The sequence below is a fragment of the Streptopelia decaocto genome (genome assembly GCF_964273445.1).
Source record: "Streptopelia decaocto genome assembly, chromosome: 17".
NCBI classification, from domain to species: domain Eukaryota; kingdom Metazoa; phylum Chordata; class Aves; order Columbiformes; family Columbidae; genus Streptopelia; species Streptopelia decaocto.
This window is the reverse complement of record NC_138672.1, coordinates 8872578-8894045: the sequence shown is the minus strand read 5'-3', so window position 1 is coordinate 8894045 and position 21468 is coordinate 8872578. Positions and strand designations below refer to the sequence as shown.

The following is a 21468-nucleotide window of genomic DNA, read 5'->3' as shown; positions in this document are numbered from 1 at the left end:
GGGTGAGGCCCCCCTGAGGTGCTGTCCTTGTCCTGGGTGGCTCCATGTGGAGCAGGCGTCGAGAGGAGCAGCATCCAGGGCCCTGCCGGGCATGTGGCGCAGAGCAGGGCTGGTCAGGGCCCCATCCAGCCTGGGGGACGTTGCTGTGTAGCACAGATCACGCCGGGCACCCGCGGTCAGGTACGCAGCCCCTGCCACGGCTCTGCTCCCATCCATTGCAGTTGTTAAAAAACGGTTGAACCCGACTGCAGCAGGGTTAGGTGTCGGTGGGTTAATATGCACGACAGCACCAGTACTACAGATAAAAACCGCTGTGAAATTCACAACGCACTAATGTGTATAACGCATGAGGCTGATGGATGAGCCATTTAACGCTGTAATATTTGCTGGGGTGAGACTGTATCCAAGGTGGTTCTCAGTATACCGACGCACAGGGGCCCTGATTCAGAAAAGCATTTAATTTTGATTCACGAAGGCCAAAAGTTAAGCATGTGTTTAAGCGCTTTTCTTGAGAGCGGTGTTCTTTTCTGAGCCTATTCCGCACAGAACACGTTACAGTCTGCTTTCAGTTAAGAGGGACGAAAAGGAGGAGACGTGTCATTTGCTGGCCCTTTAACACAGGAAGATCTTAGGGCTCCAAAAATTCTAGTGGCAGCTGAGAAAGGAAAAAAAAAGCTGAAAAGAAAAAGCTGTGGTACAGTGAAGCCAAAGCTCTTCCCCTACTGCCTGCAAACCCACAGCAGAAGTCTGGAGAATTAACCCTCCTGCCTAAACTCGAGGAGGCAAAATGTAAACAGAGTTACAAGAGCTGCACCAGCCCCACAACAGTGTTAGGAAACAAATCCAGTTAAGTTTCTGTTGCTGTTTCTTCCAGATGGTTTTTTCTTGAAGTTTTCATTATTTTTAAAAAAACAAATACAAAATAAAGAGCACAAATCAAATAAGCAGTATAATGCTATGTATTATATAACTTCCCTGTGACAGGGATAAGGCGTTTTTATGTCTTTCACGTTGGAGATAAAAGTTTGTATTTTGCCTCTCAGTATCTGCTTTGGAAGTTCTTCCCTTTTTTTTTTTATATGTATAAAATATATATGTTTGTATAAAATTTTTTTCCTATAGTGAATAACACCTCTCTGAAACTTGAAAACGGTAGCCTCAACACAAATTAATTGTAATCTTAAACAACCCCTTAGCCTCTAGGTGTCCTGGATTTTTTTTAAAAACAAGTTAAAGTATGATAAACTCCATTTGGCAAAGCACTTGCTCACACACTAGACAGGGTTTTTGACAGCATGGCGCTTGCAGAGAAAGGCAACTCAGCGTGCAAGGGCATTTTTTGGGGTCTGCATACCGTGAGTACCTGGGGATTTGCACAGACAGCCCATTACCTCTGGATGAAATTTAACTTGTTGGTTGTGAGTCATCAGTGAGGGTCTTTCCTGCTCCCCCAGCCATGCTGCCACAGCTGGGATCAGCAGGATGTGGTATCTGTCCAAGTTCTCTCTCTGGAAAAGAGTGGGGTTTGGCAGGCTTCTCCCTTGCAAAATCTTTCATTCCGTTTAGTTCAAAATAGCCTGAACTTGGTGACCTGCCAAGTACACTGGAAAAGACACCTGTCTGAGAGTTTTTATTTTTTGTGGGAGAGCAGCTTCCCATAATTATGAAAGGGAAATAAACGTCCATGAGTGGCTCAGATGAGACAGAAATGACTGCTTTCAGTGCTTCTGGGATCCCTTTGGGTGGCTTTAAGGGTGTCAGGACCAGAGCTGAGGCCATGGGTGCTGCTATGACTGATGTATACAATTTTGCCACAGGTTTCATCGTGACCACAACTAATCCAGTCCTGCAGATTTGATCCAAAGGATGTTAACGTTTGTGGAAAAGCTCCCACTAACTTCAGTACACGCTGGACCTGCTCTTTAGACCTGGCTGCTGCAAACAAGCTTGTGCTTACGTTTGCAATGGTGAGTAATAAGGCATTAAGCTTACAAGCTGTGTAAGCCCACGTTTATGTTTTGGCACAATTAGCAATCTCAGTTAGGCCTTTTATTTGCTTGGGCCTCTCAGCAGACACAGGAAGCACGGAACAGACTTACTGTGTGTTACACACTGCTCAAGAAACAGAGGAAGAACTTGTGAGAAACCTGCTGCATCTTTTAGTCTTTAAGAGCAGCTGATCTCTGACATATTGCTGTTTCTCTGTGGTTGCTAATACACTGCTCTGTTTCTTTCTAAATCCCAGATACATCGCATTCATATGTTGCTTCTGGGATTTAAAAACAAACAGTAAACCTTTTCCAGGCTGATATTTCTACCTCCCCCACTATGTTATGAACCGTGCTTGCATCACTGCCAACATTTGTTCATTTAAAACCGGGAAATCTCAGCCCAGTGGAGAGCAGGTAGGATTTGATTCATTCTGCCCTGGGAGGGATGTGTACAAACACTTAGCCTGGGCACAAGGGACCTGTGGAAGCTGAAGTCAAGTTCTTTCAAAGTCAGATCATTGAACACGGTGTGTATAGAGCTCCATGTTAGTAAAGACCTGTTAAGAAACAGTTCATATTTTTGAAGAGAAGGGAGGACTTCATGCAGGATTGGAGTCCAGCAATGTGCTGGAGTGTATCATTCAAAGCGGATTCCCCCCAATGCGTGTCACAGCCAAGTTAATGCAAAACGGCTGCTGATTTGTGAGCCCCAGACTGAATCACACGCAGTGTGACTGCCAGACGTGATGACAGCCTGCCTCTCCCAGCCTCTTCAACCGGAGCAGCAGGTTCTCAGCACTTCTGGGAATCAGGAGCTTTGTTTTTGGCTGGTGCAAATGGTTACAACTCCACTGAATGGACAGTTCAATAAGATTAACTCATATCCCTGAGATATAAAACTATCCGAAGTCTGAGTATATTTAGTACTCATTGTAATTTAGAAATTGAGACGTTTGAAAGTGTTACTGTTTGGTTAGAGCATTTCCTGCCTTCCCATCAGTTACTATAGTTCTGTGCCTTTTGGGGCTTGTAGAGATCCTGGCTTGCGGGTTCCCTGTTTGGGGGCTCTGCTCACCCTTTTCCAGATGAAGAGCGAACACTGAAGAGACAAAGGTCCTGTAGGCACTGAGTAGCCAGGGTGGCCTCATGAACTGGCGTGTCCAGGCTCTCAGAATGACATAGTATGAGTCAGAAGAGCTGAGCCCCAGTTCTGGCTCTGCCCATGATTCTCTGCATCATCATATTCCCTCTCAGCTTCCTCAGCTGAAAAACAGGGCTCATAATATTTTCTTACCTACAAAAGCTGTTAGGAGGATTATTGCATTGTTGTGAATTCCACAGATGAAAGGTAGTACAGAAGAACAAACTGCAATTATTGTTTCAAACCTCTGCCCTAGTCCTGTCATGCTTAACTTACTGAATAACGCTTACTCAATCGAGGAAATCCTGCCACTACAGTGAAGAAAATCATTGGTAAAGATGACTCTGTCGCAATAAAAGCATTTATCCCCTTGTGTTCAACATCCTTCTCTCTGCCACTGGGATGATAGGAGTCATACATTCCCAGACATTTTCTACACGCTCTTAAGCAATCTTCTGTTGGTGCACTATTATTTCTTTATCCCAAACATGACTGTTATTGAATAAATTATGTAATGTAGAATGACATCCACTCTAGAGGTAGCAGCTGCTGGTAATAGGCTCTGCTGTGAGCCTGCAGATGTGTGATCTCTTGGAGCCCATGGCGGCTGACGGCTGATAAAATGGGCAGAATGGCCAAATTTCCCAGCCTTGAGGCGTGTGGAGTTCACGTCAGCCTTCACATGCCTGTAAACGAACCGCATGCCTACAGATGTGCCCAGAGTTGGAGGACAGAATGGATTGCCAATGTGGCACTCGTACTTCAGCAGCCTTCTCCACTTGTAATCCTTTGGTAATCCCCAAGTAAAAATACTAACAGAACTCCCTTGCAGTGGGCAACGATGGTTTTGATAGTCAAACAGGCACTCAATGGTAAGGTAAAGAATCAGAAGCTCTGGGTTAGTGTTCCTGGCAGTCCCTGATTACTATTAAATGGTGTTGGGTGCAGTCATGCAAGGCACTGAGCATGGCCAGTTCTCACAAAACTCATCAGTCCCATGGAGACAAGAATCCCCCTTTTGTGCTTCTATCCACCCTTGTTTTCAAAAGACTCCAGTCCTACTGTGGACACCAAGAGTAGAGAAGTGTCAGTGTTTAGCAACCCTGAAAAACACTCTGGTTTTGCAAAAATAAGTTTTCTCTTGTCAAAGCATATGCCCAAAGCTTCCTAGAAGGGTTTATGTACTACTGTGAATTGAGTTAAAAACAGTGCAATGGCAAGGAATAAATACACTGCAGGTGTTAGTTAACAAGGTACTAATTGGGTACCTGGAGGTGCAACATAAGAGACCACAGAGGCTAATCAAAAGGCTTTGGGTGAATCTAGGATGTTCCTCTGAGCTTGGGGAGGAGGAGGAAGAAAAAGGGAATAGCTGCTGCTGTAATCTTGCATTTTATAGAAAAGCTGGTGTTAACGTATCCTCAAGCAGGCAGACTTACATCTTCTGTGTAAAACTAATATGAGAAAATAACTTCAAAAATGCATTTAAAGATTACAACTATTTTTTCCTCAACCTAAGTGCTTTTACTTTGGGCAAAGTACCTAGTGCTTGAATTGTTATGATTTGATTTCACTGTATCTCCTATGGGGCTTATTTAAACTGACTTAGCCTGTGCCTGTTTGGTATAAAGAAGGCTTTAAGGATCTCTAGAACATGTTTGCTTTCCTGTTCCCTTGGAGGATGCATCTGGTTTCTTCAAGTGTAAGTTTGCAGACCTACAGGTAGGTGTCTGTGTGATTTGTATGTTCCAGGTTGAAAGCTGGTAGTAGTGACATCTTTGGGGACAGTTTTGCATGTGAATTGTTTGGCCTGCTCAGCGTTATGCCTAATAAATGTAACGATTTGAGATGAAACTGTCTTATACCCATGCTGGGTGAGATAAGGCATTATTAGGTGTAGTTGGACACTACTTTTGGGTTGCAGTTTTTTGCACCCTCCATCACCAAACTGCTCTTGAAAGTGGATTTGCAGTGAGGATCAAACTCCAGTTTTTAGCTTGTAAATGTTCATTGTGAGGTGACTTTGCAGCTTGAAGAGCTTTGTGCTCACGCAGGGACCCTCCTTGCCTCTCGTCTCTGCCCTTTGCCAGTGCTCAGCCCTCCTGTTGTGCTCTCTATGTGCTGCTGAACGGTTTCCATCATGAGACCCCCTGTTCAGTTGCTTGTAACTTTGCTAAGTCTTGTGTTTCAGCCAACACATTTTTTTTGTTGCCTCAAACCAAAACATAAATACATTTAAAAATCAAAATTTCTGATCGTGGTTCAGCTGAAAAAAGAGTCTTCAGGGTGAAAGGTGCACATTTTCACAAGTGTTCATAATGAATACTCAGCTGATTACTCCCTGCTCCCTCCCTTGGAAAGCTCCAGCCTGCCAACTTTTCCCAGCCCCCATGCCCGGAGTGGCAGCAGTTTTCATTTAGGGGCTTTTTGGTCATGCTCATCATTTGGTGTCTGTGTATGTTACAGCATTCATAAATTTATACCCTGCTTATCCATGTGGATTGGACATGTACTGGAGCAGGACAGTGTGTTCAGAAGAACTGAACTGGTGCTTTTCCACTCTCAAGTGCTCTGGTACATGTGTACTCTTGTAGAATTGTCTTGAAAATAGGAATACGGCAGAATGATGATAAAAAGTGCCCTGTGCTCAGTTCGCTCTACCTAATATTCAGCGTCCAGGATGCTTTTAGGCACGGCAGAGTTCAGGTGGTGTTTCAAAGGGATTTCCTTGCTCAGTCTGGCAAAGAGGAATATGTGATGACCAGACGTGGGGCAGGTTGTGAAGTGTGGCTGCTGCCCTTAAGATACGGAATGTGCCTTTTACTTGCTGCTCACGTGCTCCGCGTTCCTGCAGAGTGCGCGTGGGTGCGGAGGGCAATGAAATGGTTTTCGGGTACCTGATGGTCAAGTCAAAAAGCTCAATGCATGCAGAAGGGAGCCCAAGGCGCACACTGACCCAGTGTGGGGTTGGGCTGTAGATGCACTTGCAACTTCAAATATGGTCTTACAAAAGCATGTCAAGAGCCGTACAGCTGTGAGCAAGTTTCCAGTTCCTGAATTCGCGTGAGCCTTGAAGTTGAGTGCAAAAAAGCACTTTTCTGGGGGTTCAGCTAAGGCACATGCACAACTCTGGTTTCATCCTGAGGCAGCCACAAGCCTGAGTGGAATTTTCTTAAGCATTTATCCACTTGCCTGTACAAAACTCAGTCTTGCAGATTATATCAGACCTCCTGAGAAATTTCAGTCCCGTTGGTCACGTTTTTCAAAAGCTAATCTTCTGGAAATAAGGTCTTCCAGTAAAACTGCCTTCACCTTATGGTTACAATAAACTGATTTATTAATTGGCATCACCGCATGGCTGTCTGTAACAGGCAGCGTGGCAGCCTCTGCTGACATATGTGTCCACAGAGAAATCCTCTAACTGCTTCTTATTTTATGTTGGCGCTCAATTGTTTCCCCTGGACTTGTTTATTTTCCAACAGCTCTATTTTTTTTTCTTGGCTTTTGTGCTGCAGCAATTGAGTCATATTTAGGGTTATAGTAGCAGCTTTTTTTTGTAAGTTCTGTTTGCATTTGTAGATTTGCTTCGGGATATAGGCTGTGTTGGTCTGTTATTTGGAAGTGTTTGTGTTTTTAACAGTGCTTATGTTTGTTGATGCTCTTATGGTGGAGGGGTGTAAAATTCATATTCTGTTTTTTATTGTGTACATTAGGTTATTTTTTTTGTTGTTTTCAGCAGTTGGCAATGTTATGAAACGCACTAACCAGTGCAAACTACATCACCAAACTGTTTTGTTGATGGATCTTTTCTATTTTTTTGCCACTTACTACTACAGCTTGCATTGGCGGCGTTCTATTTTTATTGTGGCTCCTAGTAGTTGTTGCGTAATAAATGTGAGAGCGCATTACCCAATGCAAACCGCGATTTAAAAAGAAAAAGGGGGGGGGGGGGGAGAGAGCAAGGCAGCTCCTGCAGTTGTGATTTACAACTCGGTCCCACGCGTGGGTTCCAGCCGCGGAGCTCAGCGGGACCCGCACCTCCCCAGCCGCACTTCTAAGGGCTCTTGTACCTTTAGAGCCCGAGAGGAGCGACGGCGGGCGGGGAGGGGAAGCCGGATTTTCCCCGGCAATGTCCGCCCGGGGGGGGGACCCACCAGCCGCCGCTTCCCCGCGGGTTTTTATCGCGGTTCTCACCCGCCAAACCAAGCGAGGCGCTTTCCCCACCGGGGGGAGCGTCTTTACCGGCCTCGCCCCCGCTGCCCGGGGCATCACCCCTCCTGCTGTTTCTCTCCCTTGCCCGCCGGTCCGGGGAGGGAGCGAGGGTTCGGGGTGGGGGGGAACGGGACCTGCCGGCTTCTGGGACTTGTAGTCCGGGGCCCGTTGGCCGCTTCTCCCCCGGCCCGGCCCGGGACTACCGGCCCCACATGGCCTTGCGCCCCGGCGCATGAGCTCTTGGGCGCCTTAGCGCATCTATTATACTGCCTTGCCGAGGATAAAAAGAAGAGCAACTGGAGGGACTATAAGGCAAACGTTGCTGGAGCTGCCGGGGCAAAGTAATCTATTTAATCTTTCCCTTTATTTGTTAGATGCTTGGGTGTGCGTTGCTAGCACTGGGCCATGGTTTCTGGAGGGAGTGGGGGGGGCCGGGGAAGAAGGGGGAGGAAAGCAAAACCCACTTGGGAAAGGCCAATGCTGATATTTATTTATTTCCCTCCCCCCCTACTCCTCTCTTCTTCTGCTCCTTCTTCTTACGAGAGCCCCGCGTCGCTTCCCCGCAGCCTTTTGTGCTCCCGCGACAATGCAACAAAGCGCGGCGGGGCTGGCTGCAGCCTGCCCATTGATTTCCTCCCGGCCCCGCCGCTCCTGCCCACCCTTTTCTTCTTCTTCTTCTTCTGCCGCTTTTTCTCCATCTTCTACTCCCCCCTCCCCTTCTCACCGAGCGCCCCAAGACGGCCGGGGCGCAGCCCCGCTGAATCCCGCTCCCCTTACGCAGGAGGGTTGTGGGGTTTTTTCTTTCTTTCTTTCTTTCCTTTTATTTTTTGGTTGTTTTTCTTCTTCTTCTTCCCCCTCTCTCGCTCGCTTTCCCCTCGCTCGCTTTCTCTGCCCGCCATCTTTTTGAAGGGGAAAAATTAGGGGCGAGGAAAAGGAGGGCTGAAAGCGCCCTTAAAAAAAAAAAAGGAGAAGAAGAAAGAATGCAAAAAGAGGGGGGAAGTACAAAGAAAAAAAAAGCGGGGGGGGGGTTGGAACTAGGCAGCATCAAACCTCCGAGTCCCGGCTCCGCGCCCCGTGTCCGGCTCCGCGCCCCGAGCGCGGCCGCGCTCGGGGCGCGGAGCCGGACACGGGGCGCGGAACCGGGACTCGGAGCGCTGGGCTGGTCCAGGCCATTTCCCTTCGTCCCCGCTGCCAACTGGGTCGCTGGTTTGAGCTGGAAAATAAGGTCTGAGCGGGCTGCATACGGTGCGGTGAAAAGTGCGTTGTCCGTATATTTGTGTATATATGTATATACACAGCCGCTCCGCTCGTGTCAATACGTGGTGTTTACCGAACTCTTCGCAAATAAACGGAAACCGAGGGTTCGTCGCCTAAACTTGATACGCTTTATAGGTGTAAAAAGAAACGCGGGTCGCAGGCTTATATATAGAAGCGTCGCGCTATAAATAATGCTCCCGATAATAAAATGCAAAACTTCGAAACTCGGTCGTACTTTTCCTCCGTTTATACTGCTCGTTTCCTTTTTGCACCTCCCAGGGTGCTGGCGATAAAGCATTATTTGTAGCCTGCTTGGTTTCACTTTCAAACAAAGCTGCAGTGTTCAGGTCTCGAATCCGAGCGCGTCTTTAAACTACCTGTTCCAGTCTTGCAGAGTGTTAATAGGGAATGTGTTTCCTACAGAAATTACTTGTGACAACGTGGAGCGTGCGTTCCATAAGGTTCACATTGAGTGTTCCGTGACGTTCTGTAGTGTGGAAATACCTTTCTGTTGATGTCTTCAGGAATCAAAACTTACTAAAATAAACTTTTTTGGATAAGCAAATACGATGGCTTCGCTAATACTTTGAACTTATATATATACACGTATATATATGTGTGTGTGTGTGTATATATATATATATATGTGTTTTTTTTAACATCTTAAGTTTCCTGATACTAGTAAACAGTAGGTTAAGGAGTAACGCAATTAGCAAAGCACACCTGCTGCTCCTCGTTGGGAACTGAGAAGTTTTTTTTAATATGCTTGTTAGTATTTTTAATGCGTTCAATATGTGTGTGTGTGCTGAGAGGGTGTCTCTAAATTGAACTGGAAATATAGAGCTGAAACTCTTTAATTCACACAGTGATATGGTAGTAGAGGACTTGGTGACTACAGTATGGGTGAGAAGTGCAGAGTAAATATGCAACGGTCAAAACAAACAAGAAATCCCCAAAGCAGTAAAAGCTTTACCAGTAAAAACCACTGATCTGTATTGCTTACAACTGCCCAGCCACTTGAGTGTACTGTAAATGCGAAGTCCTGCCTCCTGATCTGCGATCATAGCTCGAGCTGCTGTGTGTCTTTATTAGCACAGAAATTTATGGGGTTTTTAATAATATACTTGGAGACTCCTGCTGAAACAGAGTAACTCCTGACCTCAAAGCCTTCCTTTTTGGAAAGAATAAATGTTAAGTGTGTCTGTTTCTTTCTTTTTAATCCACACTGGTTAAAAATACTCATGCATGTATTTAGTGCTTTGAGACAATGCTTAATAAAAGGGTTGGGCAGCGGGTAACAGTCTTATTCAGTGTTAAGCATAAACTTGGTTGCAATATTGTTTTGTGTGCTCAGTGCTGAGACAGTAGCTATTCCAGTGAAGTGCTTTTTAGTTTTAGTGACCTATGCATGCAGAGTTTAAATTAAGAAGGAGTGCGCATGCAATGTAAAGTGTCTTAAGGTTTGTTCTCAAAACTGACTTTGGAGTGTTTGCTTCATTCAAATAAAAACTAGGCTCCATTGCTTTTGGAAATAAAACTTTGGTCATTGAAGCACTGAGGTGCTTTAAAAAAACTTTAGTTCTTGTCATTTAAAAAAATATTTAGAAGAACAGCATATTAAAGCAGTGTGATGTTCCAGCTCAGCAAGCATGCTGGGCAGCAGCGCTCTTGCACAGTCTGGCTCTAGGGCTGGTTTTGTTGGTGTCTGCAAATTCAAGTACTTCAGTAGCTTCATAGCTGGTGCTTCTTTACGCTGTGACTGCACTGAGTACAACAACTTAGATCACCGTTCTTGATAATCTTGCAAAATGCTTCTTTCCTGAGTTAACAACCATGTGCTTTAAAAATTTACCCTCCGGTCATTTCCTAAAATGGTGGGGAGTCTAATGCAGGTTCTTGGTGTCCACAAACCATGTGTGTAGGCCGGGGATCCTGCCTGACCTGAGAGTCTCTTCCCCTGGAGCTGAAGGCAGCACACACAGATAAATCAGTTTGCCCTGGTGAAGGCTGAGGCTTCGCGTAGTATTTACCAGGGCATCTTTTAATTGGTACAAATTCTGAAAGATGCTGTTTAATATTTACTTCGTAACTTGGGGGAGGCACTGGTGCAGTGTTTGTTGGTTTCCAGCCAAGCCCTGCTGCACTCCTAGAATCTCCCTGGAGTAATCTGGGAGCCTGATCGCTCTCGTTGACAGCACAAACAACTCTGGAGTCAAATCCCTGTCCTCGGCAGCAGCTCAGTGATGTAGTGAGGTCTTGTGTTTCAAAGACTTAATTACTTTTACAAAATATATTACTCTCTGTCTACTTTGGTAAGCTATCAGGTGCTTTCAGCGCAGACAGAACTGCACTTCGCTAAATAAATGAACAAAGAGTGTTTTGCATCTCAGTGTTGTTGATTGTTTCTCTTTAATCTTTGTTGTTCCTTCTTTGCTAATTTGCAAAATTCATTAATCCACAGTGGGTTTCCCAGTCATTACCATGAAGCATATGTTTTGTTTTGTTGGGTGTGTTGTGGTGTGTGTTTTGTTGTGTTGTGTTTTTTTTTTTTTTTAAATTGCCACATTATTCTTCAGTAATAGCCCAGAACACCATTGTAAGCAATGGAGTTCTGGGAATTAGGAAGGAGCCATTGTTCGCTGTGCTGCTCACTGAGCTGTCAGGACATTTTGGAAGGATGTGTGTATCTTGAGCTTTTCATTCCACGGTATCTTACTGCAGCATTAGTGTGGTTTTTGTCAATCATTAGTGCTTGTTGGAGGTGAACAACTTTCTTTGGGGCGTGCTAACTCTTTAACCCACTTGTTGCTAAAGCCAACACTGGAAAGATTTACATTCTTCTGGAGAGCAGTGTGGAAATTCACTGTAACATGCTTTTTTTTTTCCTACTAGTCCTTATTCCTCCTCCTATTCTTACTGATAAGATACTGAAGAAACATTCACTTCTATTTTGGATTCCTCTCACACCTTTTAAGGCCGCAGTCGCTTTGCAGCTTAAGTCTGATAAGACGACACTGTCGTGTCTGGAAGTATTTCAGCAACATGGATAACCTGCGCAGAGAAGGTTTGTTTGGGACCAGGGCTTGACATTCTCCTCTCCACTGGCAATACAACAGGTGCAGCAAAGACAACCTGAGGTGAAATTTAGGGGACCAATCTGGAACAAAATGCCCTGGCTGAACTAGCTTCAAACTTTGAGAATTTGACTCAGTTCTGGTTGACACTGGTCTGCTTTTGGACTGATCCTGCTTATTCCTTTCTTACCTTTAAAAGGGAGAAGCAGAACCGGAAAAGAACTGCAGTTTTCCTTCCTGGCACTGGGAGCTTTTCTGCTCCTGAAGTTTACACTTGGAGCACTTTACTGATGCAGCCCTGCTGATAGCCTTGCAGAAGACTTTGTGCACTGGCATAAATATAAAAACAGAGATGCACTTCGTGTGTCTGAGTCATGTGTCATAACCAAACCAGATCTGTATTGAAGGAAAGACACGTTTTTCCTTGTGTAACTCTGCCTTTACAACTGCTCAACTTATCCTTGGGTAGCGTTACGGAAGGCGCCTCATTGGAGATCTCACTTTCGCGCAACCCACCAATATCGTCACTCCAAGATAAATCTGTTTTCTAAAACTGCACCAGTCAATATGTTTGGCTATAGGCGAGTTTGGAGTTCGCAGTCTTGTGCTGTTTTGCTGGGATGGGATGTAGGATGTAGCAGCCTTTTTGCTTACCAGGGCTGGTGTAGGAACCGTGCTGCACTGTGGGCTACAGTGAAACTGATACGCTGAGCACATGTGTGTTCTGTACTGTACGTGCAAGAATTGTGTGTGGGTATAATGGAGAATGCTGTTCCTTATTGGAAAGCATTGCCTTTTTGCAGCTCTTCTGTTGGGGCTACAGTTCTGTTTAGGGTCTGTGATATAGCATTGAATTGCAGTCCATGTTTCTCTGGGTGTGCGGGGGAGCCCACCTTTGGTTGTATTAGGCAGTGGGGAGCACCTTCCCGTCTTCCCCCAAATTAGCAGCCTCCCTTCCCTGCTTAGGGAGGGATAATAGACTCTTAAGATCCAAATTTTTCCCTTTCTTGCACACTGTTTGGGAGTTTAAATCAGATGCATAAACTCAGGCAGCGGAAACTGTGCTGATGCCCTCTCAGGGAGTGACAGCAGCTTTGCCATCACAGTTTATTCACACCTTAGCTGACCTGCAACTTCTTTGCATAGCTGAGCAAGTTCATGGATCTATGCAACCGTAGCAAAATCAGTGAGGCACTTCTCATCTGAAATATTACAACACAGCCTTCTGCACTTGTTTGCCTATGTTTGCTTTAAGGTAACACATGGAGTTATTCCGCAACAACACACTTGTTCAAAGACAGGGCACTTATGTTGGTTTGTAAACAGATAAAGCTGTAGGTGCCACCTGTCTAAGGGAACATGCATAGGGGATGAGTAGTAGTTACAAATGGGAGGCTACTGCACCGTAGTAACGACAGTCCAGCTGCAGTAATTAACTGTGGGCGGCTGTACTTACTCTGCCCCATTACCAAGTATAATGTTACTATGGCTCGGCTAACAAGTAATATATCTATGTCATAGTAATTCAATCACTTTCATTTCATTGTTCATCCCCTTAAACTGACTTGATTGCCATGTATTGATTTAGGTAGACTTTGTGGGGGAGAGTTGCTGTGCTGTAGCTGTAAAACCAGAGCATCATTTAAACCAGTGGCAGCTCATCAGTTCTTACTGCACTTGTAATGCTTTTTGTCCAAAACAAACCCCAAACCTGTTCTTTTTCAAAATAGTAGCTTTAATCATTTTAATATATAAAAATAATTTTTAAATTTTAGTAGGAGAAAGTGTTGAAGCACAAGAAGCGCACAGGGAGGGGTTTGTTGATGGAGGAGGTTATTTAATGAATCACTGATTCTACTATATACTGTGAAGTGCTTCTATTATAACAACATAGGGACCTGTGTCTGTTTATTAGAAGTCTGACTCCTCTTGTCAATGTTTGCATGGAGCTGCCCCTATGGATAACATCTGTAGCACTTACAAATTATATTAATAATGCTGATATGTGGCCATGCAGTTCTGGTGGTGTAAGGGAGAACTGAAGTGTAGGTTATTAGGTACACAGAGCAGAAAACAATCCTTTAAAGAGGTAATACATAGAAATAAAGTGCTATTTGCAAGGGCTCTGTATTTTATGCTGTGCTTGCAATACTTTTTGTACTTAGTTTCATTAAGAGGAGGTGATCTTCCTGTTATGTGTGGCCTCTTGAATTTGGTTGGAAGGGGAATTTGGCTGTATCTAAACTTCAACAGGTGTCATGAAGGACCTCTCAGGTGTTGTAGTTTGTTTTAGAAACATGTTTGAAGAGGGCTGTAGTGCGGGGAAATGGGATAAAGCAGTTTTGGCTTTGCAGTTTCTTTAAATTACAATTAGCATTGTACTTAGTAAAGAACAGTTAAGTGTTTCCAGAAACCTAACTGATGGTATTTGAATGCTTTGTAAATATATATTCTTCTGTTTTGTTTTGTTTTTCTGTAAAATTTAGTATAACCATAACACTGACAAGGAATTAAAGGATAAATGCATGGGAATTGTAGATGGTAGTGGAAATATTCATATCCCTATTTTACAAGTGGGGAAATGGTAAGCCTATAGCATGGGGTGTGAGATCTGAGCTGAGGTGTCAGCATCCTGGTTTGTAGCTCTCTTTTTTGTAATTATTTGCTGGTATAGCAGAAGCTTGGAGGTGCTCTGCCCATCAGGGAAGTATTTGAGCTTTTTTTGGTTTGTTCTGGGTTTGTTTTCCCACCTTTTCTTCAAAATGCTTTGTGTCCAATAATTTCTCTTTTTGGAAATTACAGTGCAGAAAAAGAAACAATCATGACAAAACCTGTTGTGGAAAGACTGTGTAATTTATTCACTATATACTGAATCAAAACTGAGTTTTTTCTTATGCTGTAAAAGTACACAGAGCACCATACGCTGATTAAAAAGGGGAAGGGCAGACTGTCTTTTTCAGAACATACATTTTTAACTGTGCAGATCACATCCTTTAAAAAGCAGAAAAAAAGAGAACCCTGCGAGGGTGTAGACGTACAATAATCCCATTAGGAGTTCTGAAGCCTGTGTGGGTGTTGCCATATTGTACTTTAAGGGGTGTACCTAAATGCTTCTGTTGTGCATGTATCATCTGAAATTTGGGTCTGTGCCAGAGTAGGTTGGGGTTTTTTTGTTTGTTTGGGTTTTTTAAGTAATTTAACTGTGATGTGGTTGTTTGACCTGAAATTGGCAGAACTGATTTCTGGAGTCACAGGGTGAATGGGCAGTAGTGTCATGGGTTGGATAAGTCATGCTTTGGAGAAGGTAGTGTGTAAAGTAATATGTTAACTGAAGGAGAACTAGGTGACTGAGCCTTGGAGGAGTTGGGTTGTGGTACTGACTTACACTGTGATTTTTTTGTTGTTGTTGTTATTTTTAAAACCTTTACATCTTGCCAGTTGGTGCCTCTTTCCTGGCCTGTCTAGACTGCTCTCTCCTTTTTTTTCTCCCTTCCTTGGCCAACTTTCATGTAAACATGGAGATTCCTCTTCTTGACTAGGCTATGATTATTTTCATGGTGCTTTAGGAAACGTGATGAAAGAGAACAACATCTCCATGCTCTTGCACACCTTATGCCTGTACAATGGGATTTCTCTAGCTGGGATCATGTTCTGCAGCAATCGTGTGGTGTGAGGATGTATCTTCAGGGCTAGTTAACATTGACTAGATCAGCTAATCACAGGCATTGTAACCGCAACAGTGCGAACACCCGGAAGTCTGATCAGTCAGAAAAGACTTTCCATCCCCAGATCTGTAGCACTAAACCTCCCTTGTCATTTTGTGTCTCCTCAATGGACAGCTTGATTGACCCAAGTAGAGGGGCCACAGAGTGTGGAGAGCTTGAGTTTGTTTCTGTTGTTGTCTAAAACTTCCTTGGAAAGAGATTTATCTTGATGGTCCAATTAGTTGTATCTTGTAGGTGTTAAGTCTGCAAAACCCGCTGTGGAGAGGTGTTGAGCTGCAGAAGCTGTGCAACTTATCGAGTGGGGAAAATTGCTTAGTGTTTTGCAGGATGGGGCTTGAGGTGGTTACTGAATCACAGAGGAGGAGTGAGTTGCTGTCTGTGTTGTGGTTTATACCATGTTTCCGAAGCGCCTTCAGCCATGGTCCTGCACCCCAAGGTCCCCCATCCACGTTGGGAGCTCCTCTGGTGTGTGGCTGTGTGTCAGCACCTTCCCAGTGCTTTCTTCTTGCCTGATGTCCAGGGCTGTGGGGCTTCTGCTGTCCATGGGCTCTTGGGGGACTGCAGTAACCCCTACAAGTGCTAGAAATTGCCAATTAAGCATTTGGTGTATTGCAGTGCACTAGACAAGGGGGAGCATATGCTCAGAAGCAGGTTCACCTTCTGTCATTTCTCTGTAAACCTTGCCTGTCTGCTCTCTGACTCTTCCCCTGGTGATGAGATGTTGTGGGTTCAGTCCTGTGGGACATGCAAGGTAATTTCATTGCGTCTCCACCTTTCCCCTCTGGGAAGAAGTGGCACGAGCAGACTCTGGCCCAGGCATGTGACTCTCCCAAATGCTTTCCTTGCTGTGCCAAATCTCTGTTATGAAAATGAAAGCTGAAACAGCTCAACAATACTTTTTTTTTTCCATTGCCATAAAGGTACAGTTGGTGTATCTTGTGAAAGGCACTACCACTAGCATTTTCCTGTGAAGCACCTACCCATTCCCATCTTGTTGATTTGCCTGTCTTCCCAGTGTGTTGACATACAAGCCACGAGCTGCTTTACATACTCTGAAACCTGTTCATTGATGCTTATTTCCACTGCTACAACTAAGCATTTGTTCACATTTTCATTATAGGTCACCTGGTTAATTTGCTGACGTACTTCCTGGAAGATTTTTTGAAAGTGCAGTTCACTTTCTTTCAGAAATCTTAGTCCAATCCTTACTGCAGAGTCGTGTCTCAAAGCTGGCTGAACTTCTCCAGTCAGGAATCCAACACAGAGTAAGCTCTTTAACCACTCACACTTTTCTTTCCTCCTGTAGCCCTGTTGACAAAACTGTAACACAAAACCAATGTATGTCCAAGTTAAAATTTGCTTCTGTGTTTTTAGAGGGCCACAAAAAGTAGAGCTGGAAGAAATGTTCAGAGGTCATTCTATCCTCCATCTGAAACAATATGATCTGTGCCTAATCCATTACTGGGGTCAGGTATTTAAAATGTTCTCAAAAGCAAAGTCAAAGCTATGGAAGTGAACTTATTATAGGGTGAAATGTCACTCCCTGCACTTGAAACTGCAGCCTCTAGAAAGCAGTTGAGCCCCATATGATGCGTGTGTTGCAGGGGGTATGCGACATGCATCAAAATTCTTGCTCAGACTTGCTCAGATGGTGCTTCCTGTGGCATTAGTAACTCAGTGGAGAGAAATACTATGGCTTGTAATTATCAGAAAGACCATAATTTTATTTGAGGTGCCCATAATAGTGCTTATGAAAGTCCACAGTGCCTCTATAATCAAGATAAAGGGACTTTTGGGTACCCCTGAGTTTGAAAGCATGATGCGAGACAACTTAAAGCGGCCTGATTTGCAGGGAGCACTGAGTATGTATCAGAACTGGAGGCCATTGAAAGTACCAGTTACTTCTAGCCGATTATTTCCTACTGGTAGGAACCCACAGGCTCCTTACTGAGGAAAACACCTGCTTGTATAATAGCCAAAGAGAGACCAAGGGTGGGAAATCCATCTGCATAATCTGATGAGCATTAAATTAACCAAGTCAAAAGCCAAGGAACTGACTTAATCTTCTGTGATCTTTTTCCCTCCCTCGTGCAGGGGTAAATTAAGGACACAGTTGCACCTCCCAGTCTCAGGATGTTATTTGGGCTGTACTCAAAATAATATGCATGAAAAGACAATCTCTGATGTGTGGAATTAATGATTTGAGAGACAATAAGGGCAGCTGAATGAACTCTCAGAGTGCAAAGTTGCTCTGTGCCATAGAGGCACTTAGAAGCCCAATTCCCCTTTCCCGCAGTGACACCAAATGCAAATGCTTCATCCCCAAGACTTGAGAGGGTGGCATATTGTGTATGGCATGCATGATGTGCTAAGGCAGTGTTGGCTGATAAAACAACTCATCTGTCCTCAAGTCTTGGTCTCAATTCACACATCCCTTGAGTCTGAAGAGAATGTCCCTACTGACATGGAGTTCATAGGTAGTAAAAGCTGAAGTTCTGTTTCTATATGGAACTGTGGACAGAAAGGAGGGCAGAGTAGAAGGAAGAGGACATCCACCAGCTTTGTGTCCTTCTGAGGAGCATGGAGGAGCGGTGGTGTAGCCCACAGTAGAATGAAATGGGTACAGCTACCCTCAATTCACAGTCTCTGACATCAAGATTGTGTTGGGGGGTAGTAGCAGTGCACTAAACCTCCTGCTGCAAGAAAGTCCGGGCAAGATGATCATGGGCCTGCTGCTTCTCTCAGGCGAGGAGTAGCATATGGTGGCAAATCTGACCAAGCTTCCAGCGACCACTGCTGTTGGAAGGGAAAAGGGGAGTGTCAGCTGGCTGGCTAATGAAACGGGTTCAGGGCACTTGTTGTGAGCACTTGAGGTGGGAACGAGGTCTTACTGTGTGTCTGCAGAGTGCTAAGTGCTGAGGGACCTTGGTCTCTGCTCAGGCTCCGTGTGCTACTGTAATGTAAATAATAATGTGGAGATAAAGATGAGGTCAAGGAACACCTCTTAAAACTTGATCATTTTCCCTGATGAGAAGATGTATATTGCTGTTTCTGGCTGGGCTGGAATTGTGCCAGTTTTTGATCAGTGTCCAAGTAACCACACAGAAATACTATACCAAGGGGAAAAAAAAAAATAAAAAGATTTGCTGGGCTCACATGCCAAGATAAAGCTTGCTACCTTCTAATTTTGCAATCAAAACAAATACCATCCTGTAATGCACAGACAGCAGCACGGGAGTGAGCCAGCCGTTAAATGTTCGGCATTGCCAAGGGAAGTGGCAGGGCCGTTAGCTGAAGCAGCAGGCTTGCTGGCACAGCGCACGTTTCATGGGGCTTTATAGCTTCTTTTAAAATAGTCTCCACCACTGCAGACAGTCTGTGGGCTGCATCAGCTGAGTAAAATGTTATTCAGCCTGTATAGGGAATTATTAGCATGTTTTCTCCACGCCAACTGTCTCTCCACTGGCTGGCCCGTGGAAGCAACTTGGTGAAAGAAAAGTTAAAAAATAAAATAAATAAATCCTTCCAACCTAGCTGGGTTTTTTTGATGGCTGGTTTGGTTGAGGGATGAGCCAAACCTCATAGCTTTCCTGGATGCCACACTGAGGTGGTAATTTAGCACAAAAGGACAGGATTAAACTTCAGAGAAGCAAGATTTGAGAGTTTTACTTTTAGTTATTGTCTCAGACTGGGATGAGTAAGAAGGAGGAGAAATGCACAATGTGGGAAGCAGTGTACACTCCTCATGTATGACAGCAAGAGAGTGTACTTTAAATTTGTAATAACAAAACTGTACATGTGCAGCCAGAAAAATCAAGAATAGCTTCTGTTACATGAACATTACAGATCTGAGAAACAGGATAAGTAGTAATTTTAAAATGTAAATGTATGAAGTTATTACTCCAGGGCTAGAAAGTCCAGCCCTCGCTGGAAGATGCACATGTCTGTGCCAGGGCTGGTTTTGGCAATCTGTGTTCCAGGCTTGGCCAGTACCTTGTACAGTGATGTGCTGGTTCACAACTGGGCTCCCTAATGGTTTAAATAATTATTGATACTAATGCAATTTCAGTAGATGCTGAAGTGCTTAAACTAGAGCTGTGTATTTTGATTCTGCTTGTAGTTACGGGACAATTTGTGTGAGCTTGCTTGGTTTTGTTTGTGAGTCTACTGAAGCGTTGCGTTGGATGATTTGTATGGTAGGTTGGGATGTCAGATGGTCATGCCTCTCACTTTCTGCATGTGATAAATGAGGTCTGACTACTAGTAGTTATCTCGGGCAGGGCCATGGCCTCTCTGAATGCAATGTCATACGCTTTTGGACATTTCCAAACATTTGTACCCTAAGCTTCCAGATCCCTCATAATCCTGCTTTTTACTTTCTTAAAAATAATATTATTTTGAAACTTTAGAAGTAAAGGAGTGGATATAGAAGCAAATTTTTAGTTTTAAAAATTACAGAATGATCTCATATCAAAGCAGCAAATGATGAGGAAGCTGATAGGCCAAGGGTTAAAGGGGTGCAATGAGGCTCATGCACATTAAAGGTCTATTTCTGCCAGAAACAGACACTTTTAGTGCTGCTGAGGCAGCTATTCCTGTCTTTCAGCTGCAGGATTCAGCATTTAAATGACGGCACTGCTGAGAGGTTTGGGGTTTGTCACCAATTTTGGTTGTAATAACCAATGAGTTGGAGCACGTGAGTTAAAGAGCTGTCAGAGGACTGGTTGAGTTGGCCATCGTGATTCTACCCCTCCTACTTTTGGTAGTGTTCCTAATTAAAATCCTTTCTGAGTTGTGTCACTGACGTCTACATGGTTCTGTTATGTGGACTGTACAAGCCTTGTTGAAGCTTGATGGTGAAAACATGCCTGTGAAGAGGCAGCGCGGGTCCCAGGGAGTTTGCAGGCTGGCTGGGTGGAGCAGATGAAGACAGAAAGGAACTGCAGCTGTCTCTGGCACAGATGAGGAGCCGTGGTGTGAAGATGCTGAACGCCTTGCTAAGGTCAGACAGGGAGTTGGGGAGAAGCAGGAGCTAGATCTGTGTTTTTTGAATTACAGTTCCAGGATTTAATAAGAAATAATTAAAATCCTTATCAAATGGAGTTTGAGAGGGAGGAGGACATCACGAAATTCAAATTAAAAGAGAATAGTTGTATCTAACCTTAGGTTATTTAAAGGGAAGACTTAAGTTATGCTGTGTAGTTCCACCCTTGTGACTGAAATGCTTTATAGCAGCAGGAATTGCTCTCTGTGGGTGTTCTGTTTCCTGTCAATCCTTGCATTGGATTCAGTTTGTTGATCAAGAAGACAGCAAACAAAATGCTTCAGCGGTGGCCACCAGGGGCCTGCAGTCAGCGTTGCGTACACTCAGATGATGGATGTTGCTCAAAGGCTTTGGGGTCTGAAATCTGTGCAGAGAGCTGCCCAGAAGGAGACTGAGTGAAACTTCCCAATTATCTTTTTTTTTTTTTTTCCTTCTTTTTAATTCTTTGTCTGTTTACCCACCTTGATCTGAAGATTACATTTTGTAATACTTCCGCTGCTGCTTTGAATTGACGGAACACCAGGAGAAAATGCTTCCCCAGTTGTAAATCTGAAAACATGAGTAACATCCTAGTTTTGAAATTCCTTGCCCAGAAGGTGCCAGCGTCCCTCTTTGCTGCTTGGTGATCACCTTGCCCGCCAACAGCAGCGTGACCAGATGGGGCTGGGGAGCAGAGATGAGTTCTTTTGGATCTACTAAGCTGGGATCTTGACTTATCAAAGAATAGTGACCAGAGCCCTGATTCTGGACCTATACTTGTGCCATGTATGTGGTACAAGAAAGTCTTTGCTTTTTCTGTGTCCTTTGGATATAATGGCTGGCCTGTGAAATTCAAATGTCTCCACTATCTGGGCAAGCCTGAGAAGACCAATATTTAGACATCCCTCTCTGCTGCAGAACTGCTTATGTTTGTACATATCTATTTTTCTAAAATTCCCCCAAATTAGGTATGTGTTTACTTCTTGCTATTATCCAATCAGCAACTCAAAGAGCATGTTGATGTTCTATATTTAGTCCAGATATT

At 44.2% G+C, this 21468-nt stretch overlaps 1 protein-coding gene across 4 annotated transcripts in view; it reads left to right on the top strand.

The window, feature by feature from the left end:
* Window positions 1–68: 68 nt before the first annotated feature.
* Window positions 69–21468, top strand: part of BRD3 (bromodomain containing 3) — a 40597-nt gene continuing 19197 nt past the window's right edge. The window contains exons 1-2 of one of the 4 annotated variants that reach the window (XM_082067972.1): window positions 69–180; window positions 1818–1967. In XM_082067972.1, the coding sequence (XP_081924098.1) occupies window positions 1965–1967 (3 nt within the window). In that variant the 5' untranslated portion in view covers window positions 69–180; window positions 1818–1964. Of the gene's footprint in view, window positions 181–1817; window positions 1968–7540; window positions 7686–16520; window positions 16666–21468 lie in introns of those variants that run through there. The other 3 variants (XM_082067969.1, XM_082067971.1, XM_082067970.1) reach the window with 3 other exon arrangements.